At 45.1% G+C, this 26,542-nt stretch overlaps 3 protein-coding genes across 3 annotated transcripts; all 3 read left to right on the top strand.

The window, feature by feature from the left end:
• Positions 1 to 684: 684 nt before the first annotated feature.
• LOC146501102 (olfactory receptor 2K2-like) lies at positions 685 to 2,287 on the top strand. Its single transcript, XM_085135135.1, has one exon. It carries the CDS (start codon positions 752 to 754, stop codon positions 1,721 to 1,723), a length of 972 nt encoding a protein of 323 aa, XP_084991261.1. The 5' UTR covers positions 685 to 751; the 3' UTR covers positions 1,724 to 2,287.
• Positions 2,288 to 12,506: 10,219 nt separating this feature from the next.
• On the top strand, positions 12,507 to 14,109 carry LOC146501101 (olfactory receptor 2K2-like). The gene has a single exon (XM_085136486.1). It carries the CDS (start codon positions 12,574 to 12,576, stop codon positions 13,543 to 13,545), a length of 972 nt encoding a protein of 323 aa, XP_084992612.1. The 5' UTR covers positions 12,507 to 12,573; the 3' UTR covers positions 13,546 to 14,109.
• Positions 14,110 to 21,671: 7,562 nt separating this feature from the next.
• On the top strand, positions 21,672 to 23,430 carry LOC146501100 (olfactory receptor 2K2-like). The gene has a single exon (XM_085134569.1). The coding sequence runs from the start codon at positions 22,462 to 22,464 to the stop codon at positions 23,428 to 23,430; it is 969 nt and encodes a 322-aa protein (XP_084990695.1). The 5' UTR covers positions 21,672 to 22,461.
• The last annotated feature ends 3,112 nt before the right edge of the window (positions 23,431 to 26,542 follow it).

Here is a 26,542-nt window from a genome sequence, read left to right as displayed (position 1 = left end):
GGTTCCTGCAGCAACTCAGAATTTACAACTTGATCTCTGAGAACATAGTTTTACACAAAGAAACTTTGATTTACTCTTTTCTGGGCTGGAGGAAAAGGGGGTGATCGTGGTGCAACAATAAGGTTACATCACTCTGCAGAAAATTGAAGAGGTATCTGGGGTGGAATCTTTCCATTGTGGAATAGGAAAAGTAGAGAGTGAGTAGGTGGCAGAGTAACAGTTAAGTAGCAGGTAACAGGTGCAAACAATTCTTTTTTCCACAGAGTTACTAAGAGGCAAAGAAAAAGCAACATTCACAAGAACATCTTACTGTCTTTCTAGTGACTTCAGCAAACGTGAGATAGCTTGATCATTATCACTGAAGCAACAATGATCTGACTGGACTACGAAAGAATACAAACGAAAAACAGAAGAAAACCACAACAAGCCCTGGACAATTATGTTTAATTGGCATAAATGTAAGAAATTCCTAACAGTATTGTGAAAAAAGCATTTTTTAAATAAAGTTTTAAAACGTTTTAATATTTCTTTTTCAAGAACCTGCAGGTTTGTTTTATTATGTGTTTAGTACATGATACATATTAAATCCCCTGTGATTTTCCAAAGCTGTGAGCTTTCATTCCAGATCAATGATTGGCTGGTTTGAAATCCCAGCTCACATGTTGCTGTCATCTGTACCTGATAGAGGAGAGAGGAGATCAGAGACCAGATACAGTGAGAGACTAGGCTTCACTTAGGTCTCTCAATCACAATGAATAATGTTTCTGTAATAACAATGTTTTTTCTTTCAGGTTTCAATGAAACAATCAGTCACAGGTTTGTTCTCTTTTTCCTCAGTTTGTTGTGTTACTGCATCATTTGCCTGCTAAATGTTTCTCTCATTGTGATCATCATCTTGGACAGCAACCTCCATGAATCAATGTATATTCTGCTCTGTGTCTTTTGCATGAATGCACTTTATGGAACAGCAGGTTTCTACCCTAAATTTCTCTGGGATCTCCTCTCTGATGTTTATGTCATCTCATATTACGGTTGCCTTATTCAGACTCAGGTGATTTATTCTTTTGTCTGTGGCGAACTGTTGATTCTTGCACTCATGGCATATGACAGATATGTGGCCATATGTCAGCCACTGAAGTACCACTCTATCATGTCAAAGCAAAGAGTCCTTAGGTTTGCATGTTTTTTGTGGTTAACAACCGTCTGCATTACGGCTACGAATGCCTTTCTAACATCCAGACTGAAGTTATGCAGCCCGTATCTTTCCAGACTCTTCTGTGTGAACTGGATTATTGTTCAACTCGCTTGTTTTCCAGCACAAACTATAGTTAATGGCATATTTGGAAATATTATAATAATTATTTATTTTCTTCATGGTGTTTTTATAGTTTGGTCCTATATGTATATCATTCAAACATGTGTCAGGTCTATAGAAAACAGGGCAAAGTTCATGCAAACATGTGTCCCACATCTCGTCTCATTATTTACTTTTGTTGTGGCAATACTTACTGATGTTATAAGTATGCGACTGGATTCGAAAGAGTTGCCTCGGTCCCTTCAAAACTTTGTAGCATTAGAGTTTCTTGTCATTCCTCCTATTATGAATCCTCTGATTTACGGTTTCAAACTGACCAAGATTAGAAAAAAATTGCATAGTGTTGTTATTTTAAAAAGAACTAATTTTTGTTTTATTCGATCAGAAAATAGTTTCACACACAGCTAAGTGTCACACCCATTGTTTGACATCCATTTTAAAATAAGTCCAATTTTTTTTTAAATTTTTACTGAAATTTGTGTTTTATTTGGAGTTGTCTGAAAACATGTCTAATGATGTGAGCGGATATGAAGTTTTATTATTTATCTGCATTTCCCAGATGATTTACATTTTGTAGATGTCTTTGCACTAAATGTATTTTTGATGGTCACCTGCCTAATTACCAAAAAAAAACACTGATATGTAGAAAGGCTGTAAATTTCAGTCTTTCTTCTCATTACTGTTCAAGGAAATAACAGGCACCGTGGAGACTGCACATGTGAAAAGGATTAAAAGACAAACTGTTTTAGATGTGGCAGCACTATCAGAGTGTCAATCTATTTTGATATTATGCTGTCTTATAAATCTGATCCACAACCACATGGATGTGAAGCAGTTGTAGTAGTTTTCTCAGTTTTATCCTCTTTTTCTTTAACACTTATTGAAACAGTCAGAGGTTTTAGCAACTGGACCAGTTTTTGAATTTCTGCCTAATCAAACATGTAAGTCCATTTTTACTTAACACTTGTACAATTAAATGTTTTTTCCATTGTCTGAAGGATTGAAAGTTGAAGCTGAATATTTAAAAGTACAAATAAGTTTTTCTACATGACAAAATGTTTCTTTTTACTGTATTAAGTAAAAGAAATGAGAAATCTGTTAAATAGTAAGAAATAAATGTGTACAATTTCAAAAAAAAAAAAAAAAAAAGATCTGGTAGCTCATTTCCCAGCAGCAGGTGAGGCCAAGAAGCACCACATCCCACACAAACTACCAGCAAAGGCCTCCCCAATAAGCGTGTTCTCTCCTGCTGTTCTTGACCCTCTAAACTGATTGACTAGAATGCCTTTTATTGTCACTATAAACATGTACAAAGAGATTGAGAGCATCTCCTACCCAGTGCAGACATGTGGGAGAAGAAGAAAGGGGGTGAGGTGCACAGTTCTGTGGCACTGTATACATATGGTAAATGGCCTGTATTTTGTATAGCGCTTTACTTAGTTCCTAAGGACCCCAAAGCGCTTTACACATCCAGTCATCCACCCATTCACACACTGGTGATGGCAAGCTACATTGCAGCCACAGCCACCCTGGGGCGCACTGACAGAGGCAACGCTGCCAAACACTGGCGCCACCGGGCCCTCTGACCACCACCAGTAGGCAAAGGGTGAAGTTTCTTGCCCAAGAACACAACGACCGAGACTGTCCAAGCCGGGGCTCTTGAACCACGATCGCTCAGTCATATGGGCAGGTCAATATCAAAAAATATCAAATATACAAATACTGGAAAAACATAGTCTATATTTACACTGAGGTATTTGACATAAATTAAATATTGCACAGTGGTGGTAGTGTTTGTATATTCTGTGTATAGAGGGGAGGCTTGAATTGGGGGGTGAAACTGTGTCGTCGGTGCATGTGTGAGTTCAGGGTGCTCATGGCTTTTGCAAAGGAACTGTTTCTAAGTCTGTCAGTTTTTGTGCTGCTGCACCTGTAGCGCTTCCCTGAGGGAAGAAGGTCGAACAGGTCAAAACCTGGGTGGGAGCTGCCCTTGATGATGTTTGTTGCTCTGTTGAGGCAGCGGGTGAAATGAATGTCTGCCACGGGGGGGAGAGGGCAGCCAATAATCGTCTGTGCTGCCTTGATTACACTGTGAAGCTTCACTCTGTTCCCATCTGGTCAGCTGCCGTACCTTACTTTGATGCAGTATGTCAGCAGGCTGTCAATGGACGAGCAGTAGAAGATCAGCAGCAGGTTGGAGTCCAGTTTGTGCTTCCTGGGAAACTGGAAGGGGTGGACCCTCTCCAACCATCACTGTTGATGTATAGGGGGCCTAAGTCAGTGCTGTGCCACCTGAAGTCGACAATGATCTCTTTCGCTTTCATAATGGTCAGTGCTAGTTTTTTCTCTGAACACTATGATGTCAACTTCAGGACTTCCTCTCTGTAGGCTGCCTCGTCTCCTTTTGAGATAAGTCTGACTACTGTGGTGTCTTCAGCAAACTTGATGATGATGTTGTTGTTGTGGGATGAACTGCAGTCTTGGGGCCGGTTGGTGAGAAAGTCAAAGGCCAAGAGTGACCAGTTTTGTGAAGAGGATATCCGGGATGATTGTATAGAAAGCTGAGTTGTAATCCACAAAGAGCATCCATCCATCCATCTGCTTATCCGGGGCCGGGTCACAGGGGCCGCAGCTCTAGCAGAGGAGCCCAGACCTCCCACTCCTCAGCTACCTTCTCCAACTTGTCTGGGGGAACACCAAGGCGTTCCAAGGCCAGCTGAGTGATAAAATCTCTCTAGCGTGTCCCAGGTCTGCCCCGGGGCCTCCTCCACCCACCAGGAGGAGGCTCCTCCACCGGGGGCCTCCTCCTGGTGGGTAATGACCAAAACACCTCATTCAGGAGGCACCCAGGATGCCCGAAGTGCGGGGGTTCGGTGACGGTCCGCCAGGCGCTTATTGCGATCAGCTGTGCCCGGGTGGCTCTCCAGGCACGTCAACACCTCCGTAGATGCTGCTGGAAAGAGGGGACAAAGTGCTCACCTTCGACGGCCGGAAAGAGAGGTGGTTGGTAGCCCAGAGATGCTTTGAAGGGGGACACCCCGGTGGCTGAGGAGGTAAGACTATTGTAACCCACATCAGATGGCAAGTATGGCAAGTAAAGTCATCTCAAGGCAAGTATGCCTTGAGATGACTTTCTGTCAGTCAACATTTCCTGTTGTGAAAGCCATTACTCACAGGCAACTGCCAAATTAGCTGAAAGATCCCAGTAAGAAAAGCTAAAATAAAAGTTAAATTCACAATTCATCTTCACATACTAGTAGTCAATAGATGGCTATTTATTAGGATCTGATATCTGTGAAATTCGGCCGTGGGGAGCTGCGTCAGCCGGGCAAGCTATCTCACCACGAGCTCCGGTAAGGGATGCTACATGAATGTTAGCACCATAAAGACAACCAGTCGGAGTTGTGATATTTACTTGCTACTCGACGGATTGTAGAGTAGCGAACATTGTCGGATAACACGTTTTTAACACTGCAGGTTACCTGGGTGTAATGCTTTTCAGCTAAAAAGAAACATGGTCTGATCCTACCTAACTATATAAAGAGTAACTGAAGGTTAAATGCAGCTAATATGTCCTGTTTTAAGCCAGGCACTTACACCTCCACTCCGCTGCGTCTCAGCTACCATCGCTCTGGCAGCAAGAGCGCTAGAGCCAGAGTAGGGGAGAGGCGAGCTGGAACAAACCATTTTGGGAGGGGGGGTTATCTATACTTTTGTTGTTACAATGTTACGTCTCAAACAAGTACAGTACTGTATGCTTTTTATATTTTTAGTAGTGTGTCACACAAACAGAAAATATTGTCAAAAAAAAAGAGTAAGAAATCTTTGGGGGTGCTTTGATTCATTTTGGGGGTGCTGAAGCAATACTTGACTGAAAGATGAGTGATGGCCCAACAATCATATGACCCCCTATGAGCAAGCACTTTGGCGACAGTGGGAAGGAAAAAACTCCCTTTTAACAGGAAGAAACCTCCGGCAGAACCAGGCTCAGGGAGGGGCGGCCATCTGCTGCGACCGGTTGGGGTGAGAGAAGGAAGACAGGATAAAGACATGCTGTGGAAGAGAGACAGAGATTAATAACAGATATGATTCAATACAGAGAGGTCTGTTAATACATAGTGAGTGAGAAAGGTGACTGGAAAGGAAAAACTCAATGCATCATGGGAATCCCCCGGCAGCCTACATCTATTGCAGCATAACTAAGGGAGGATTCAGGGTCACCTGGTCCAGCCCTAACTATATGCTTTAGCAAAAAGGAAGGTTTTAAGCCTAATCTTAAAAGTAGAGATAGTGTCTGTCTCCTGAATCCAAACTGGAAGCTGGTTCCACAGAAGAGGGGCCTGAAAACTGAAGGCTCTCCCTCCCATTCTACTTTTAAATACTCTAGGAACAACAAGTAGGCCTGCAGAGCGAGAGCGAAGTGCTCTAATAGGGTGATATGGTACTACAAGGTCATTAAGATAAGATGGGGCCTGATTATTTAAGACCTTGTATGTGAGGAGCAGGATTTGAATTCAATTCTGGATTTAACAGGAAGCCAATGAAGGGAAGCCAAAACAGGAGAAATATGCTCTCTCTTTCTAGTCCCTGTCAGTACTCTTGCTGCAGCATTTTGGATTAACTGAAGGCTTTTCAGTGAGTTTTTTGGACATCCTGATAATAATGAATTGCAGTAGTCTAGCCTGGAAGTAATAAATGCATGAACTAGTTTTTCAGCGTCACTCTGAGACAGGATATTTCTAATTTTAGAGATGTTGCGCAAATGGAAGAACGCAGTCTTACATATTTGTTTAATATGTGCGTTGAAGGACATATCCTGGTCAAAAATGACTCCAAGGTTCCTCACAGTGTTACTGGAGGCCAAGGTAATGCCATCCAGAGTAAGAATCTGGTTAGATACCATATTTCTAAGCTTTTCAGCGCCGAGTACAATGACCTCAGTTTTATCTGAGTTAAGAAGCAGAAAGTTAGTGGCCATCCAAGTCTTTATGTCTTTAAGACATTCCTGCAGTTTAACTAATTGGTGTGTGTTATCTGGCTTCATGGACAGATAGAGCTGGGTGTCATCTGCATAGCAGTGAAAATGTATGCTATGTCTTCTAATGATGCTGCCTAGGGGAAGCATGTATAATGTAAACAGAATTGGTCCTAGCACCGAACCCTGTGGAACTCCATAATTAACCTCAGTGTGTGAAGAGGACTCTCCATTTACATGCACAAATTGGAGTCTATTAGATAGATATGATACAAACCACTGCAGTGCAATACCTGTAATACCTACAGCATGTTCTAATCGCTCTAATAGGATATTATGGTCAACAGTATCGAATGCTGCACTAAGGTCAAGAAGGACAAGCACAGAGATGAGTCCACTGTCAGAGGCCATAAGAAGATCATTTGTAACCTTCAATAAAGCTGTTTCTGTGCTGTGATGAACTCTGAAACCTGACTGAAACTCTTCAAATAAACCATTCCTCTGCAGATGATCTGTTAGCCGTTTGACAACTACTCTTTCAAGGATTTTTGATATGAAAGGAAGGTTGGAGATTGGCCTATAATTAGCTAAGACTGCTGGGTCTAGAGATGGCTTTTTGAGTAAAGGTTTAACTGCAGCCACCTTGAAGGCCTGTGGTACATAGCCGATTATTAGAGATAGGTTGATCATATATAAGATCGAAGAATTAATCAATGGCAGGACTTCTTTGAGCAGTTTTGTAGGAATGGGGTCTAAAAGACACGTTGATGGTTTGGAGGAAGTAATTATTGAAGTTAACTCAGAAAGATCGATTGGAAAAAAAGAGTCTAACTTAACATCAATGGAACTAAGAGTAGCTGTAGATAATATTAGATCTGTGGGATGATTATTGGTAATTTTTTCTCTAATGATAAAAATTTTATTTGTGAAGAAGTTCATGAAGTCATCACTAGTTAACGTTAAAGGGATGGTTGGCTCAACAGAGCTCTGACTTTTTGTCAGCCTGGCTACAGTGCTGAAGAGAAACCTGGGTTGTTCTTATTTTCTTCAATCAGTGATGAGTAGTAAGCTGTTCTGGCTTTGCGGAGGGCTTTCTTATAAAGCAACAAACTATTTCTCCAGGCTAAATGATGATCCTCTAAATTTGTGACACGCCATTTCCTCTCCAGATTTCGAGTCATCTGCTTTAGGGTACGTGTTTGAGAATTATACCACGGGGTCAGGTACTTCTGATTAGAGACCTTAGTTTTCACTGGAGCTACAGTATCCAGAGTCGTACGTAGTGAGGAGGTGAAATTATTAACAAGATAATCGACCTCTGTTGGGGTAGCGTTCAGATAGCTGCTCTGCTCTGTGTTGGTACAGGGCATTGACGATGATAACAGTGGCTGGATTATATTCTTAAACTTAGTTACAGCGCTTTCAGAAAGACATCTACTTTGATAAGACTAACACTTTAAAAATCTACCCAGGTAGTGTTAGAACCAGTGGACAGAAACACATACACACACACACACACACAAGGAACTCTAATTTCTCTTTCCAAAGAGAAGTGGACTGAGCAAAAGGAGCGGAAGCTCTTTAATTGAAACTCTTTGGAGAATTTCCTTAAAGAGGATGTTTGGTTTTGATTTGATTTTTGAGCCCTTTAATGTGCGTTTGTGCACTGTAGGAAGCCAGCTTTAGACAGGCAGGGTTTGTAAACTTTACAACTTTCAATACAGTTTCTATTCTAATCACATCTTATCTATCATTGTGTGGTTCCTTCTCTGCTGATCCTTTCATGGCTCCATAGTCTTACCTAGAACTTTCTGATACTAGTCCAAAGTTGTCGAGACAATAATTTAATGCGTATCTCATATAATTTAATTGTAATACCTGTTACACTATTGTGGGCATACTCAACCCATGGGAGTTGCTCACTCCAAGTTGTCTGATTGGTGGATGCCAAGCACCAGAGGGCTGCCTCGAGTTCCTGATTGGCCCATCCTGTCTGGCCGTTAGTCTGAGGGTGGAAACCAGAGGAGAGACTGACCTGCGCTCCAAGGGCGTTGCAGAATGCTTTCCAGACCCGTGGTGTGAATTGCGGCCCCCTATCAGAGACGATGTCCGTGGGGATTCCGTGAAGGAGAAAGACATGGTTAGTCAGGAGTCGAGCTATTTCTAAAGCACTGGGGAGCTTGGAGAGGGGGACAAAGTGAGCAGCTTTCGAAAAACGATCAATGATAGTAAGGATGACTGAGTTACCTGATGAGGAAGGGAGGCCCGTGATGAAGTCCATTGCAATGTGTGACCACGGGCGGCCAGGGGTCGGTAGGGGTTGGAGAAGGCCGGAAGATGGCTGATTGATGCTCTTGTTTTGAGCACATGTAGGACAGGCAGCAATGTATTCGCAGACGTCCTTAGCTGAAGACGGCCACCAGGCGAAGCGTTGGAGGAAGGTAATGGTGCGGTGGACCCCAGGGTGGCAGGTGAACTTGGCCGTGTGAGCCCAATGCAAAACTCGTGATCTGACAGTAGAGGGAACAAAGAGTAGGCCTGGGGGACCTGTACCAGGGTCCGGTTCCGTTTGTTGGGCCTCTCGAATAGCTGACTCAATCTCCCAGGTTAGGGCCCCGACAACACACGTGGAAGGAAGAATGGGGGCGTCCTGGGCAGCGTCTTCGGAGGTGGCAAATTGGCGTGAGAAGGAATCGGGTTTGACATTACGAGAGCTGGGTCTGTAGGTAATTGTAAATTGGAATCTGGTGAGAAACAGAGTCCAACTAGCTTGCCTGGCGTTGAGTCGTTTCGCGGACCGGATGTATTCCAAATTTTTGTGGTCCATCCAAACCACGAACGGTTGGGGAGCTCCCTCCAACCAGTGATGTCACTCTTCTAGGGCCAGCTTGATGGCCACTAGCTCTCAGTTCCCCACATCATAAGTATCATAAGTAAGCACAAGGATGAAGCTTACCGCCTTGTCGCTGGGAGAGCACCGCCCCCACTCCTGCGTCCGAGGCGTCCACCTCTACGACGAAGGGTTGACTGAGATCGGGTTGGATGAGGATGGGTGCAGAGGCAAAGCGCTTCTTCAGGCAAGAGAAAGCCTGGCGAGCCGGTTGATCCCAGCGGAAGGGGACCTTGGGTGAGGTGAGACGAGTCAGGGGTAGAGCGAGCTGGCTATAGTTGCGGATGAAATTGCGATAAAAGTTAGCGAAACCCAAGAAATTCTGAAGCTGCTTGCGATGGGATGGAGTGGGCCAGTTTAACACAGCCTGAACTTTGGCAGGGTCCGCTCTCAGGTTACCTTGTTCAATGACATAGCCCAGGAAAGAGACTGTGGAAGTATAAAACTCACATTTTTCCCCCTTCACGAAGAGACGGTTTTCCAGGAGGCGTTGGAGGACCTGCCTGACATGGCGTTCGTGTTCAGAGACAGAATGAGAGAAAATGAGGATGTCATCCAGATAAACGAAGACAAAGTGGTTAATGAAGTCCTGCAGTACGTCGTTTACCAGGGCCTGACAAACAGCTGGGGCATTCGTCAGACCAAACGGCATGACAAGATATTCAAAATGAACAAGGTGAGTGTTGAAGGCTGTTTTCCATTCATCCCCCTCCCTTATTCTTACCAGATGGTAGGCGTTGCGCAGGACCAGCTTAGTGAGGATGGTGGCCCCCTGAAGGAGCTCGAAGTCAGAATTTAAAAGAGTCGCTGGCCACTGAGGGCGGTGTCTTGGAGTGACTGTGGCAGAGGCTCGGAGTTCAGATTAAATCGTTGGGCCAGCAAAGCGTCAATAAAGTTTTGTTCCGCCCCTGCATCGATTAGAGCCTTAAGAGGGTGGACTTGAAGCTGCACCATTAATTTAGCTGCTAGCATGAGCCGTGGAGGAGACTGTGAACTAGAGACCTCGCCCACCCGTATTCTCCTCTCTACTGCGGCCTTTTGGCAGAGACGGGCAAACATTGGCAACATGACCCTTACGGCCGCAATAGAAACACTCATCAGCCCTCCACCGACGGTGCCGTTCCTCGGGTGAAAGGCGAGAGTGCCCGAGCTGCATAGGTTGCTCACCCTCCTCCATGTTATGCGACTCCGAATCTCTTCAGCTTGAGCCCAGTTTAAAGCCGGTCCGCGTAAGAGCTGGACAAAGAAAGGCAATCTTAGCCTCGTCAGTTTCATATGTCCTCCGCAACTGTCTAAACTGCATTGTTATTTGGGTCAGAAAACCGGCACACTTGTGAAACTCACCCGCGAAGGGTTCCGGTGTTAGCAAAGCTCGCTCCGGGGGCTCCGAGGGAGTGGGATGAGGCGAAGCCAAAGGCCCGGGTGCCGGAGGCTCAGAAGCCGATAACTGGGAGGAGACAGAGGGAGGAGAGGCTGCTGGGCTTACCAGGGGTACGCGCTGAGCAAGGGCCTGCGTTAGAGCGGCCAACTGCTGATTGATGAGCTGCAGCATTTGTTCGTGGCGTTCAAAAACCTCCTCAGCCGTGAGGACGCGCTGCTGGGCAGCAGAGTCCGCTGAGTCCGCTGAGTCCATATTCTGGCTGGATCGTTATGTTAAGGTTCAATGCAAGGGACTCAAACGCAGGACTCCTGAATCAGCTGAACACAAGGGAAATCCAAGGTGGAAATCACTCGCTCTCCAACTCTCCAAATACACGACAGCAGTCCTTTTCACACTTGACACACAGATTCACACGAGAAAGGTAATCCAGGGGGTCTGTAGATAAGGAGACAGGAATGAGAACGATATTCACAAAAGACACTTGACTTATCTTGAGCTGTAGCTTGACTTTCACTGACGAGTGGTAGACAACGATCCAGCGAAGACCAGCAGTCACCTCCTGGCTTAAATGCCGTTCACCTTGGTGGGCATCAGCTGTGTTCTTTTCCGTGGGCGTGGGCATGGGCCGAGGGCGTGAACCCACAATGAGTTCCACCCCGGCGACAAAGAGGAGGAGAGAGAGAGCACGAGAGAGAAAAAAAAGACAGAAAAGGCCGATCAGCGTCTCGCCGATCCCCCAGGCCGTGACACTTGGGGCAGGAACTCGTCCCTGACCTGAAGTGGGCACTCCACCCTTTTCCGGCTGAGGACCATGGCCTCAGATTTGGAGGTGCTGATTCTCATTCCCACTGCTTCACACTCAGCTGTGAATCACAGAACCACAAACTAGAGATGAGATTCTGAGAACACCCACAAAGAGCATTCGGACGTAGCTTTGCCACTGCTCCAGGTGGCTCAGCACAGAGTTTAGAGCTACGTTGATGGCATCTTCTATGGATCTGTTCGCATGATTTGCACACTGGTAATCACTGGTCTGATCCACAATGAAGACGAGTCCACGTAGAGACAGGAGGTGGACCACCTGTTCCACTGTTGCAGTCAGAACCACCCGGACCCGACTGTGAAGGTGACAGTGAACCTTACAGTAACCTAGAGTACTTACCATGGATCACTTCAGATTCCTAGGACCCACCTTTCCACACAATCTGAAGTGGTCCCCACATATAGACTCTATCCAGAAGAAGACCCAGCAGAGGTTGTGGTTCCTGCAGCAACTCAGAATTTACAACTTGATCTCTGAGAACATAGTTTTACACAAAAGAAACTTTGATTTACTCTTTTCTGGGCTGGAGGAAAAGGGGGTGATCGTGGTGCAACAATAAGGTTACATCACTCTGCAGAAAATTGAAGAGGTATCTGGGGTGGAATCTTTCCATTGTGGAATAGGAAAAGTAGAGAGTGAGCAGGTGGCAGAGTAACAGTTAAGTAGCAGGTAACAGGTGCAAACAATTCTTTTTTCCACAGAGTTACTAAGAGGCAAAGAAAAAGCAACATTCACAAGAACATCTTACTGTCTTTCTAGTGACTTCAGCAAACGTGAGATAGCTTGATCATTATCACTGAAGCAACAATGATCTGACTGGACTACGAAAGAATACAAACGAAAAACAGAAGAAAACCACAACAAGCCCTGGACAATTATGTTTAATTGGCATAAATGTAAGAAATTCCTAACAGTATTGTGAAAAAAGCATTTTTTAAATAAAGTTTTAAAACGTTTTAATATTTCTTTTTCAAGAACCTGCAGGTTTGTTTTATTATGTGTTTAGTACATGATACATATTAAATCCCCTGTGATTTTCCAAAGCTGTGAGCTTTCATTCCAGATCAATGATTGGCTGGTTTGAAATCCCAGCTCACATGTTGCTGTCATCTGTACCTGATAGAGGAGAGAGGAGATCAGAGACCAGATACAGTGAGAGACTAGGCTTCACTTAGGTCTCTCAATCACAATGAATAATGTTTCTGTAATAACAATGTTTTTTCTTTCAGGTTTCAATGAAACAATCAGTCACAGGTTTGTTCTCTTTTTCCTCAGTTTGTTGTGTTACTGCATCATTTGCCTGCTAAATGTTTCTCTCATTGTGATCATCATCTTGGACAGCAACCTCCATGAATCAATGTATATTCTGCTCTGTGTCTTTTGCATGAATGCACTTTATGGAACAGCAGGTTTCTACCCTAAATTTCTCTGGGATCTCCTCTCTGATGTTTATGTCATCTCATATTACGGTTGCCTTATTCAGACTCAGGTGATTTATTCTTTTGTCTGTGGCGAACTGTTGATTCTTGCACTCATGGCATATGACAGATATGTGGCCATATGTCAGCCACTGAAGTACCACTCTATCATGTCAAAGCAAAGAGTCCTTAGGTTTGCATGTTTTTTGTGGTTAACAACCGTCTGCATTACGGCTACGAATGCCTTTCTAACATCCAGACTGAAGTTATGCAGCCCGTATCTTTCCAGACTCTTCTGTGTGAACTGGATTATTGTTCAACTCGCTTGTTTTCCAGCACAAACTATAGTTAATGGCATATTTGCAAATATTACAATAATTATTTATTTTCTTCATGGTGTTTTTATAGTTTGGTCCTATATGTATATCATTCAAACATGTGTCAGGTCTATAGAAAACAGGGCAAAGTTCATGCAAACATGTGTCCCACATCTCGTCTCATTATTTACTTTTGTTGTGGCAATACTTACTGATGTTATAAGTATGCGACTGGATTCGAAAGAGTTGCCTCGGTCCCTTCAAAACTTTGTAGCATTAGAGTTTCTTGTCATTCCTCCTATTATGAATCCTCTGATTTACGGTTTCAAACTGACCAAGATTAGAAAAAAATTGCATAGTGTTGTTATTTTAAAAAGAACTAATTTTTGTTTTATTCGATCAGAAAATAGTTTCACACACAGCTAAGTGTCACACCCATTGTTTGACATCCATTTTAAAATAAGTCCAATTTTTTTTTAAATTTTTACTGAAATTTGTGTTTTATTTGGAGTTGTCTGAAAACATGTCTAATGATGTGAGCGGATATGAAGTTTTATTATTTATCTGCATTTCCCAGATGATTTACATTTTGTAGATGTCTTTGCACTAAATGTATTTTTGATGGTCACCTGCCTAATTACCAAAAAAAAACACTGATATGTAGAAAGGCTGTAAATTTCAGTCTTTCTTCTCATTACTGTTCAAGGAAATAACAGGCACCGTGGAGACTGCACATGTGAAAAGGATTAAAAGACAAACTGTTTTAGATGTGGCAGCACTATCAGAGTGTCAATCTATTTTGATATTATGCTGTCTTATAAATCTGATCCACAACCACATGGATGTGAAGCAGTTGTAGTAGTTTTCTCAGTTTTATCCTCTTTTTCTTTAACACTTATTGAAACAGTCAGAGGTTTTAGCAACTGGACCAGTTTTTGAATTTCTGCCTAATCAAACATGTAAGTCCATTTTTACTTAACACTTGTACAATTAAATGTTTTTTCCATTGTCTGAAGGATTGAAAGTTGAAGCTGAATATTTAAAAGTACAAATAAGTTTTTCTACATGACAAAATGTTTCTTTTTACTGTATTAAGTAAAAAGAAATGAGAAATCTGTTAAATAGTAAGAAATAAATGTGTACAATTTCAAAAAAAAAAAAAAAAAAAAGATCTGGTAGCTCATTTCCCAGCAGCAGGTGAGGCCAAAAAGCACCACATCCCACACAAACTACCAGCAAAGGCCTCCCCAATAAGCGTGTTCTCTCCCTGCTGTTCTTGACCCTCTAAACTGATTGACTAGAATGCCTTTTATTGTCACTATAAACATGTACAAAGAGATTGAGAGCATCTCCTACCCAGTGCAGACATGTGGGAGAAGAAGAAAGGGGGTGAGGTGCACAGTTCTGTGGCACTGTATACATATGGTAAATGGCCTGTATTTTGTATAGCGCTTTACTTAGTTCCTAAGGACCCCAAAGCGCTTTACACATCCAGTCATCCACCCATTCACACACTGGTGATGGCAAGCTACATTGCAGCCACAGCCACCCTGGGGCGCACTGACAGAGGCAACGCTGCCAAACACTGGCGCCACCGGGCCCTCTGACCACCACCAGTAGGCAAAGGGTGAAGTTTCTTGCCCAAGAACACAACGACCGAGACTGTCCAAGCCGGGGCTCTTGAACCACGATCGCTCAGTCATATGGGCAGGTCAATATCAAAAAATATCAAATATACAAATACTGGAAAAACATAGTCTATATTTACACTGAGGTATTTGACATAAATTAAATATTGCACAGTGGTGGTAGTGTTTGTATATTCTGTGTATAGAGGGGAGGCTTGAATTGGGGGGTGAAACTGTGTCGTCGGTGCATGTGTGAGTTCAGGGTGCTCATGGCTTTTGCAAAGGAACTGTTTCTAAGTCTGTCAGTTTTTGTGCTGCTGCACCTGTAGCGCTTCCCTGAGGGAAGAAGGTCGAACAGGTCAAAACCTGGGTGGGAGCTGCCCTTGATGATGTTTGTTGCTCTGTTGAGGCAGCGGGTGAAATGAATGTCTGCCACGGGGGGGAGAGGGCAGCCAATAATCGTCTGTGCTGCCTTGATTACACTGTGAAGCTTCACTCTGTTCCCATCTGGTCAGCTGCCGTACCTTACTTTGATGCAGTATGTCAGCAGGCTGTCAATGGACGAGCAGTAGAAGATCAGCAGCAGGTTGGAGTCCAGTTTGTGCTTCCTGGGAAACTGGAAGGGGTGGACCCTCTCCAACCATCACTGTTGATGTATAGGGGGCCTAAGTCAGTGCTGTGCCACCTGAAGTCGACAATGATCTCTTTCGCTTTCATAATGGTCAGTGCTAGTTTTTTCTCTGAACACTATGATGTCAACTTCAGGACTTCCTCTCTGTAGGCTGCCTCGTCTCCTTTTGAGATAAGTCTGACTACTGTGGTGTCTTCAGCAAACTTGATGATGATGTTGTTGTTGTGGGATGAACTGCAGTCTTGGGGCCGGTTGGTGAGAAAGTCAAAGGCCAAGAGTGACCAGTTTTGTGAAGAGGATATCCGGGATGATTGTATAGAAAGCTGAGTTGTAATCCACAAAGAGCATCCATCCATCCATCTGCTTATCCGGGGCCGGGTCACAGGGGCCGCAGCTCTAGCAGAGGAGCCCAGACCTCCCACTCCTCAGCTACCTTCTCCAACTTGTCTGGGGGAACACCAAGGCGTTCCAAGGCCAGCTGAGTGATAAAATCTCTCTAGCGTGTCCCAGGTCTGCCCCGGGGCCTCCTCCACCCACCAGGAGGAGGCTCCTCCACCGGGGGCCTCCTCCTGGTGGGTAATGACCAAAACACCTCATTCAGGAGGCACCCAGGATGCCCGAAGTGCGGGGGTTCGGTGACGGTCCGCCAGGCGCTTATTGCGATCAGCTGTGCCCGGGTGGCTCTCCAGGCACGTCAACACCTCCGTAGATGCTGCTGGAAAGAGGGGACAAAGTGCTCACCTTCGACGGCCGGAAAGAGAGGTGGTTGGTAGCCCAGAGATGCTTTGAAGGGGGACACCCCGGTGGCTGAGGAGGTAAGACTATTGTAACCCACATCAGATGGCAAGTATGGCAAGTAAAGTCATCTCAAGGCAAGTATGCCTTGAGATGACTTTCTGTCAGTCAACATTTCCTGTTGTGAAAGCCATTACTCACAGGCAACTGCCAAATTAGCTGAAAGATCCCAGTAAGAAAAGCTAAAATAAAAGTTAAATTCACAATTCATCTTCACATACTAGTAGTCAATAGATGGCTATTTATTAGGATCTGATATCTGTGAAATTCGGCCGTGGGGAGCTGCGTCAGCCGGGCAAGCTATCTCACCACGAGCTCCGGTAAGGGATGCTACATGAATGTTAGCACCATAAAGACAACCAGTCGGAGTTGTGATATTTACTTGCTACTCGACGGATTGTAGAGTAGCGAACATTGTCGGATAACACGTTTTTAACACTGCAGGTTACCTGGGTGTAATGCTTTTCAGCTAAAAAGAAACATGGTCTGATCCTACCTAACTATATAAAGAGTAACTGAAGGTTAAATGCAGCTAATATGTCCTGTTTTAAGCCAGGCACTTACACCTCCACTCCGCTGCGTCTCAGCTACCATCGCTCTGGCAGCAAGAGCGCTAGAGCCAGAGTAGGGGAGAGGCAAGCTGGAACAAACCATTTTGGGAGGGGGGGTTATCTATACTTTTGTTGTTACAATGTTACGTCTCAAACAAGTACAGTACTGTATGCTTTTTATATTTTTAGTAGTGTGTCACACAAACAGAAAATATTGTCAAAAAAAAGAGTAAGAAATCTTTGGGGGTGCTTTGATTCATTTTGGGCGTGCTGAAGCAATACTTGACTGAAAGATGAGTGATGGAAGAAGCATAGATAAAATAGTAATGTATGCACTCTGAACTGTGTGCATAGATTGGTTTTTGACCAGGACTGGATCATTCGAGATCTGAACCCTGCGGGTTCAGTGGCGAGCCAATCCCAAGAGAGTGACTGTAGACGGACCAGAGTACGGTGTGGCGAGCCGTTGGATCCATCTTCAGCGAACCTCAGGACTATAACTACATTCCTTGACACAGATAAGACTAACACTTTAAAAATCTACCCAGGTAGTGTTAGAACCAGTGGACAGAAACACATACACACACACACACACAAGGAACTCTAATTTCTCTTTCCAAAGAGAAGTGGACTGAGTAAAAGGAGCGGAAGCTCTTTAATTGAAACTCTTTGGAGAATTTCCTTAAAGAGGATGTTTGGTTTTGATTTGATTTTTGAGCCCTTTAATGTGCGTTTGTGCACTGTAGGAAGCCGGCTTTAGACAGGCAGGGTTTGTAAACTTTACAACTTTCAATACAGTTTCTATTCTAATCACATCTTATCTATCATTGTGTGGTTCCTTCTCTGCTGATCCTTTCCTGGCTCCATAGTCTCACCTAGAACTTTCTGATACTAGTCCAAAGTTGTCGAGACAATAATTTAATGCGTATCTCATATAATTTAATTGTAATACCTGTTACACTATTGTGGGCATACTCAACCCATGGGAGTTGCTCACTCCAAGTTGTCTGATTGGTGGATGCCAAGCACCAGAGGGCTGCCTCGAGTTCCTGATTGGCCCATTCTGTCTGGCCGTTAGTCTGAGGGTGGAAACCAGAGGAGAGACTGACCTGCGCTCCGAGGGCGTTGCAGAATGCTTTCCAGACCCGTGGTGTGAACTGCGGCCCCCTATCAGAGATGATGTCCGTGGGGATTCCGTGAAGGAGAAAGACATGGTTAGTCAGGAGTCGAGCTATTTCTAAAGCAGTGGGGAGCTTGGGGAGGGGGACAAAGTGAGCAGCTTTCGAAAAATGATCAATGATAGTAAGGATGACTGAGTTACCTGATGAGGAAGGGAGGCCCGTGATGAAGTCCATTGTAATGTGTGACCACGGGCGGCCAGGGGTCGGTAGGGGTTGGAGAAGGCCGGAAGATGGCTGATTGATGCTCTTGTTTTGAGCGCATGTAGAACAGGCAGCAATGTATTCGCGGACGTCCTTAGCTGAAGACGGCCACCAGGCGAAGCGTTGGAGGAAGGTAATGGTGCGGTGGACCCCAGGGTGGCAGGTGAACTTGGCCGTGTGAGCCCAATGCAAAACTCGTGATCTGACAGTAGAGGGAACAAAGAGTAGGCCTGGGGGACCTGTACCAGGGTCCGGTTCCGTTTGTTGGGCCTCTCGAATAGCTGACTCAATCTCCCAGGTTAGGGCCCCGACAACACACGTGGAAGGAAGAATGGGGGCGTCCTGGGCAGCGTCTTCGGAGGTGGCAAATTGGCGTGAGAAGGAATCGGGTTTGACATTACGAGAGCCAGGTCTGTAGGTAATTGTGAATTGGAATCTGGTGAGAAACAGAGTCCAACTAGCTTGCCTGGCGTTGAGTCGTTTCGCGGACCGGATGTATTCCAAGTTTTTGTGGTTCACGAATGGTTGGGGAGCTCCCTCCAACCAGTGATGCCACTCTTCTAGGGCCAGCTTGATGGCCAATAGCTCTCAGTTCCCCACATCATAAGTATCATAAGTAAGCACAAGGATGAAGCTTACCACCTTGTCGCTGGGAGAGCACCGCCCCCACTCCTGCGTCCGAGGTGTCCACCTCCACGATGAAGGGTTGACTGAGATTGGGTTGGATGAGGATGGGTGCAGAGGCAAAGCGCTTCTTCAGGCAAGAGAAAACCTGGCGAGCCGGTTGATCCCAGCGGAAGGGGACCTTGGGTGAGGTAAGACGAGTCAGGGGTAGAGCGAGCTGGCTATAGTTGCGGATAAAACTGCGATAAAAGTTAGCAAAACCCAAGAAATTCTGAAGCTGCTTGCGATGGGATGGAGTGGGCCAGTTTAACACAGCCTGAACTTTGGCAGGGTCCGCTCTCAGGTTACCTTGTTCAATGACATAGCCCAGGAAAGAGACTGTGGAAGTATAAAACTCACATTTTTCCCCCTTCACGAAGAGATGGTTTTCCAGGAGGCGTTGGAGGACCTGCCTGACATGGCGTTCGTGTTCAGAGACAGAATGAGAGAAAATGAGGATGTCATCCAGATAAATGAAGACGGAGTGGTTAATGAAGTCCTGCAGTACGTCGTTTACCAGGGCCTGACAAACAGCTGGGGCATTGGTCAGACCAAACGGTGTGACAAGATATTCAAAATGAACAAGGTGAGTGTTGAAGGCTGTTTTCCATTCATCCCCCTCCCTTATTCTTACCAGATGGTAGGCGTTGCGCAGGACCAGCTTAGTGAGGATGGTGGCCCCCTGAAGGAGCTCGAAGGCAGAATTTAAAAGAGTCGCTGGCCACTGAGGGCGGTGTCTTGGAGTGACTGTGGCAGAGGCTCGGAGTTCAGATTAAATCGTTGGGCTAGCAAAGCGTCAATAAAGTTTTGTTCCGCCCCTGCATCAATTAGAGCCTTAAGAGGGTGGACTTGAAGCTGCACCATTAATTTAGCTGCTAGCATGAGCCGTGGAGGAGACTGTGAACTAGAGACCTCGCCCACCCGTATTCTCCTCCCTACTGCGGCCTTTTGGCAGAGACGGGCAAACATTGGCAACATGACCCTTACGGCCGCAATAGAAACACTCATCAGCCCTCCACCGACGGTGCCGTTCCTCGGGTGAAAGGCGAGAGTGCCCCAGCTGCATAGGTTGCTCACCCTCCTCCATGTTATGCGACTCCGAATCTCCTCCGCCACTCGTGGCACTTCTGCCCGATGCTGCTTCGTCGTGTCCCAGAGACCTCTGGGAAACGTAGTCCTCAGTTCTGCGGCGCACACGTAAATGCCCGTCCACCTTTACACACAAGGTTATCACATCAGACAAAGTTTTAGGTGACTCTCTTATCACTAGTTCGCCCTTTAACTCATCACACACGTTGTTCAACAAAGTACTTATCAATGCTGGCTGCCCCCACCCGGTCTCTTCAGCCAACGTCCAGAACTCAATGGAGTATTCTGCCATACTTCGTCTTTCCTGCTTAAGATTTAGTAAACGGTGAGCTGCTGCATCAGGGCCAGCATCTCTCTCAATCACACATTTAAATTTAGCAAGAAAATCCTGGTACGAGATGCTGCCATCAGTTCTCAAAACAGCTTGAGCCCAGTTTAAAGCCGGTCCGCGTAAGAGCTGGACAAAGAAAGGCAATCTTAGCCTCGTCAGTTTCATATGTCCTCCGCAACTGTCTAAACTGCATTGTTATTTGGGTCAGAAAACCGGCACACTTGTGAAACTCACCCGCGAAGGGTTCCGGTGTTAGCAAAGCTCGCTCCGGGGGCTCCGAGGGAGTGGGATGAGGCGAAGCCAAAGGCTCGGGTGCCGGAGGCTCAGAAGCCGGTAACTGTGAGGAGACAGAGGGAGGAGAGGCTGCTGGGCTTACCAGGGGTACGCGCTGAGCAAGGGCCTGTGTTAGAGCGGCCAACTGCTGATTGATGAGCTGCAGCATTTGTTCGTGGCGTTCAAAAACCTCCTCAGCCGTGAGGACGCGGTGCTGGGCTGCAGAGTCCGCTGAGTCCATATTCTGGCGGGATCGTTATGTTACGGTTCAATGCAAGGGACTCAAACGCGGGACTCCTGAATCAGCTGAACACAAGGGAAATCCAAGGGGGAAATCACTCGCTCTCCAACTCTCCAAATACACGACGGCAATCCTTCTTTTTACACTTGACACACAGATTCACACGAGAAAGGTAATCCAGGGGGTCTGTAGCTAAGGAGACAGGAATGAGAACGATATTCACAAAAGACACTTGACTTATCTTGAGCTGTATCTTGACTTTCACTGACGAGTGGTAGACAACGATCCAGCGAAGACCAGCAGTCACCTCCTGGCTTAAATGCCGTTCACCTTGATGGGCATCAGCTGTGTTCTTTTTCGTGGGCGTGGGCCGAGAGCGTGAACCCACAATGAGTTCCGCCCCGGCGACAGAGAGGAGGAGAGAGAGAGCACGAGAGAGAGAGAAAAAGACAGAAAAGGCAGACGAGCGTCTCGCCGATCCCCCAGGCCGTGACACTTGGGGCAGGAACTCGTCCCTGACCTGAAGTGGGCACTCCACCCTTTTCTGGCTGATGACCATGGCCTCAGATTTGGAGGTGCTGATTCTCATTCCCACTGCTTCACACTCAGCTGTGAATCACAGAACCACAAACTAGAGATGAGATTCTGAGAACACCCAAAAAGACCATTCGGACGTAGCTTTGCCACTGCTCCAGGTGGCTCAGCAAAGAGTTTAGAGCTACGTTGATGGCATCTTCTATGGATCTGTTCGCATGATTTGCACACTGGTAATCACTGGTCTGATCCACAATGAAGACGAGTCCACGTAGAGACAGGAGGTGGACCACCTGTTCCACTGTTGCAGTCAGAACTACCCGGACCCAACTGTGTAGGTGACAGTGAACCTTACAGTAACCTAGAGTACTTACCATGGATCACTTCAGATTCCTAGGACCCACCTTTCCACGCGATCTGAAGTGGTCCCCATACATAGACTCTATCCAGAAGAAGACCCAGCAGAGGTTGTGGTTCCTGCAGCAACTCAGAATTTACAACTTGATCTCTGAGACCATGGTTTTACGCAAAAGAAACTTTGATTTACTCTTTTCTGGGCTGGAAGAAAAGGCGGTGATCGTGGTGCAACGATAAGGTTACATCACTCTGCAGAAAATTGGAGAGGTACCTGGGATGGAATTTTTCCATTGTGGAATAGGAAAAGTAGAGAGTGAGCAGGTGGCAGAGTAACAGGTAAGTAGCAGGTAACAGGTGCAAACAATTCTTTTTTCCACAGAGTTACGAAGAGGCAAAGACAAAGCAACATTCACAAGAACATCTTACTGTCTTTCTAGTGACTTCAGCAAACGTCAGATAGCCTGATCATTATCACTGAATCAACAATGATCTGACTGGACTACGAAAGAATACAAACGAAAAACAGAAGAAAACCACAACAAGCCCTGGACAATTATGTTTAATTGGCATAAATGTAAGAAATTCCTAACAGTATTGTGAAAAAAGCATTTTTTAAATAAAGTTGTAAAACGTTTTAATATTTCTTTTTCAAGAACCTGCAGGTTTGTTTTATTATGTGTTTAGTACATGATACATATTAAATCCCCTGTGATTTTCCAAAGCTGTGAGCTTTCGTTCCAGATCAATGATTGGCTGGTTTGAAATCCCAGCTCACATGTTGCTGTTATCTGTACCTGATAGAGGAGAGAGGAGAACAGAGACCAGATACAGTGAGAGACTAGGCTTCACTTAGGTCTCTCAATCACAATGAATAATGTTTCTGTAATAACAATGTTTTTTCTTTCAGGTTTCAATGAAACAATCAGTCACAGGTTTGTTCTCTTTTTCCTCAGTTTGTTGTGTTACTGCATCATTTGCCTCGTCAATGTTTCTCTCATTGTGATCATCATCTTGGACGGCAACCTCCATGAATCAATGTATATTCTGATCTGTGTCTTTTGCATGAATGCACTTTATGGAACAGCAGGTTTCTACCCTAAATTTCTCTGGGATCTCCTCTCTGATGTTTATGTCATCTCATATTACGGTTGCCTTATTCAGACTCAGGTGATTTATTCTTTTGTCTGTGGCGAACTGTTGATTCTTGCACTCATGGCATATGACAGATATGTGGCCATATGTCAGCCACTGAAGTACCACTCTATCATGTCAAAGCAAAGAGTCATTAGGTTTGCATGTTTTTTGTGGTTAACAACCGTCTGCATTACGGCTACGAATGCCTTTCTAACATCCAGACTGAAGTTATGCAGCCCGTATCTTTCCAGACTCTTCTGTGTGAACTGGATTATTGTTCAACTCGCTTGTTTTCCAGCACAAACTATAGTTAATGGCATATTTGCAAATATTACAATAATTATTTATTTTCTTCATGGGGTTTTTATAGTTTGGTCCTATATGTATATCATTCAAACATGTGTCAGGTCTATAGAAAACAGGGCAAAGTTCATGCAAACATGTGTCCCACATCTCGTCTCATTATTTACTTTTGTTGTGGCAATACTTACTGATGTTATAAGTATGCGACTGGATTCGAAAGAGTTGCCTCGGTCCCTTCAAAACTTTGTAGCATTAGAGTTTCTTGTCATTCCTCCTATTATGAATCCTCTGATTTACGGTTTCAAACTGACCAAGATTAGAAAAAGATTTTATAATGTTATTTTAAAAAGAACTAATTTTTGTTTTATTCGATCAGAAAATAGTTTCACACACAGCTAAGTGTCACACCCATTGTTTGACATCCATTTTAAAATAAGTCCAATTTTTTTTTTTAATTTTTACTGAAATTTGTGTTTTATTTGGAGTTGTCTGAAAACATGTCTATTGATGTGAGCGGATATGAAGTTTTATTATTTATCTGCGTTTCCCAGATGATTTACATTTTGTAGATGTCTTTGCACTAAATGTATTTTTGATGGTCACCTGCCTAATTACCAAAAAAAACCCACTGATGTAGAAAGGCTGTAAATTTCAGTCTTTCTTCTCATTACTGTTCAAGGAAATAACAGGCACCGTGGAGACTGCACATGTGAAAATGACTAAAAGACAAACTGTTTTAGATGTGGCAGCACTATCACAGTGTCAATGTATTTTGATATTATGCTGTCTTATAAATCTGATCCACAACCACATGGATGTGAAGCAGTTGTAGTAGTTTTCTCAGTTTTATCCTCTTTTTCTTTAACACTTATTGAAACAGTCAGAGGTTTTAGCAACTGGACCAGTTTTTGAATTTCTGCCTAATCAAACATGTAAGTCCATTTTTACTTAACACTTGTACAATTAAATGGTTTTTCCATTGTTTGAAGGATTGAAAGTTGAAGCTGAATATTTAAAAGTACAAATAAGTTTTTCTACATGACAAAATGTTTCTTTTTACTGTATTAAGTAAAAAGAAATGAGAAATCTGTTAAATAGTAAGAAATAAATGTGTACAATTTCAAAAAAAAAAAAAAAAAAAAAGATCTGGTAGCTCATTTCCCAGCAGCAGGTGAGGCCAAGAAGCACCACATCCCACACAAACTACCAGCAAAGGCCTCCCCAATAAGCGTGTTCTCTCCCTGCTGTTCTTGACCCTCTAAACTGATTGACTAGAATGCCTTTTATTGTCACTATAAACATGTACAAAGAGATTGAGAGCATCTCCTACCCAGTGCAGACATGTGGGAGAAGAAGAAAGGGGGTGAGGTGCACAGTTCTGTGGCACTGTATACATATGGTAAATGGCCTGTATTTTGTATAGCGCTTTACTTAGTTCCTAAGGACCCCAAAGCGCTTTACACATCCAGTCATCCACCCATTCACACACTGGTGATGGCAAGCTACATTGTAGCCACAGCCACCCTGGGGCGCACTGACAGAGGCAACGCTGCCAAACACTGGCGCCACCGGGCCCTCTGACCACCACCAGTAGGCAACGGATGAAGTTTCTTGCCCAAGAACACAACGACCGAGACTGTCCAAGCCGGGGCTCGAACCGGCAACCTTCCGATTACAAGGCGAACTTCCAACTCTTGAGCCACGATCGCCCAGTCATATGAGCAGGTCAATATCAAAAAATATCATATATACAAATACTGGAAAAACATAAATAGTCTATATTTACAGTGAGGTATTTGACATAAATTAAATATTGCACAGTGGTGGTAGTGTTTGTATATTCTGTGTATAGAGGGGAGGCTTGAATTGGGGGGTGAAACTGTGTCGTCGGTGCATGTGTGAGTTTAGGGTGATCATGGCTTTTGCAAAGGAACTGTTTCTAAGTCTGTCAGTTTTTATGCTGCTGCACCTGTAGCGCTTCCCTAAGGGAAGCAGGTCGAACAGGTCAAAACCTGGGTGGGAGCTGCCCTTGACGATGTTTGTTGCTCTGCCGTACCTTACTTTGATGCAGTATGTCAGCAGGCTGTCAATGGACAAGCAGTAGAAGATCAGCAGCAGGTTGGAGTCCAGTTTGTGCTTCCTGGGAAACTGGAAGGGGTGGACCCTCTCCAACCATCACTGTTGATGTATAAGGGGCCTAAGTCAGTGCTGTGCCACCTGAAGTCGACAATGATCTCTTTGGTTTTCATAATGGTCAGTGCTAGTTTTTTCTCTGAACACTATGATGTCAACTTCAGGACTTCCTCTCTGTAGGCTGCCTCGTCTCCTTTTGAGATAAGTCTGACTAATATGGTGTCTTCAGCAAACTTGATGATGTTGTTGTTGTTGTGGGATGAACTGCAGTCTTGGGGCCGGTTGGTGAGAAAGTCAAAGGCCAAGAGTGACCAGTTTTGTGAAGAGGATATCCGGGATGATTGTATAGAAAGCTGAGTTGTAATCCACAAAGAGCATCCATCCATCCATCTGCTTATCCGGGGCCGGGTCACAGGGGCCGCAGCTCTAGCAGAGGAGCCCAGACCTCCCACTCCTCAGCTACCTTCTCCAACTTGTCTGGGGGAACACCAAGGCGTTCCAAGGCCAGCTGAGAGATAAAATCTCTCTAGCGTGTCCCAGGTCTGCCCCGGGGCCTCCTCCACCCACCAGGAGGAGGCTCCTCCACCCACCAGGAGGAGGCTCCTCCACCGGGGGCCTCCTCCTGGTGGGTAATGACCGAAACACCTCATTCAGGAGGCACCCAGGATGCCCGAACAACCTCAACTGGCCCCATTCAATGTGGAGGAGCAGCTGCTCTACTCTGAGCCCCTCCCGGAAGACTGAACTTCTCACCCTATCTCTAAGGGAGAGGCCAGCCACCCTTTAGAGGAAGCCCATTTCTGCCGCTTGTATCCGCAATCTCGTTCTTTCGGTCACTACCCACAACTCGTGACCATAGGGGAGGGGAGGGACGTAGATCGACCAGTAAATTGAGAGCTTCGCTTTTACACTCTGCTCTCTTTTCACCGCAACCAATCCAAGACCAATCCATCTGTCGATCTCCCACTCCCGTCACTCATGAACAAGACCCCGAGATACTTAAACTTGGTGTAACAAAGGACTGGACAGGCAGACTTTCACTCTAGACACATGAAGCACGTTATGGATCCGCATATTTCGGGGACAGACAGAAACCGGGTTAACCAGAGAGTCTATAACAAACGGACCAATGAAGGTGGGAGACAGTTTCTTTGACTCAGCCCGGAGCGGAACAAATTGTGTCCACAGCCAAACCTTTTGTGTAGGCAGGTGCGGGGTTCCGGTGACGGTCCGCCAGGGGCTTATTGCGATCAGCTGTGCGAAGAAGGGCGGCCTGGGTGGCTCTCCAGGCACGTCAACACCTCCGTAGATGTTGCTGGAAAGAGGGGACAAAGTGCACACCTTCGACGGCCGGAAAGAGAGGTGGTTGGTAGCCCAG

The sequence above is a fragment of the Neolamprologus multifasciatus genome, chromosome 16 (genome assembly GCF_963576455.1).
Source record: "Neolamprologus multifasciatus chromosome 16, fNeoMul1.2, whole genome shotgun sequence".
NCBI classification, from domain to species: domain Eukaryota; kingdom Metazoa; phylum Chordata; class Actinopteri; order Cichliformes; family Cichlidae; genus Neolamprologus; species Neolamprologus multifasciatus.
This window is presented reverse-complemented; position numbering and strand designations above follow the sequence as displayed.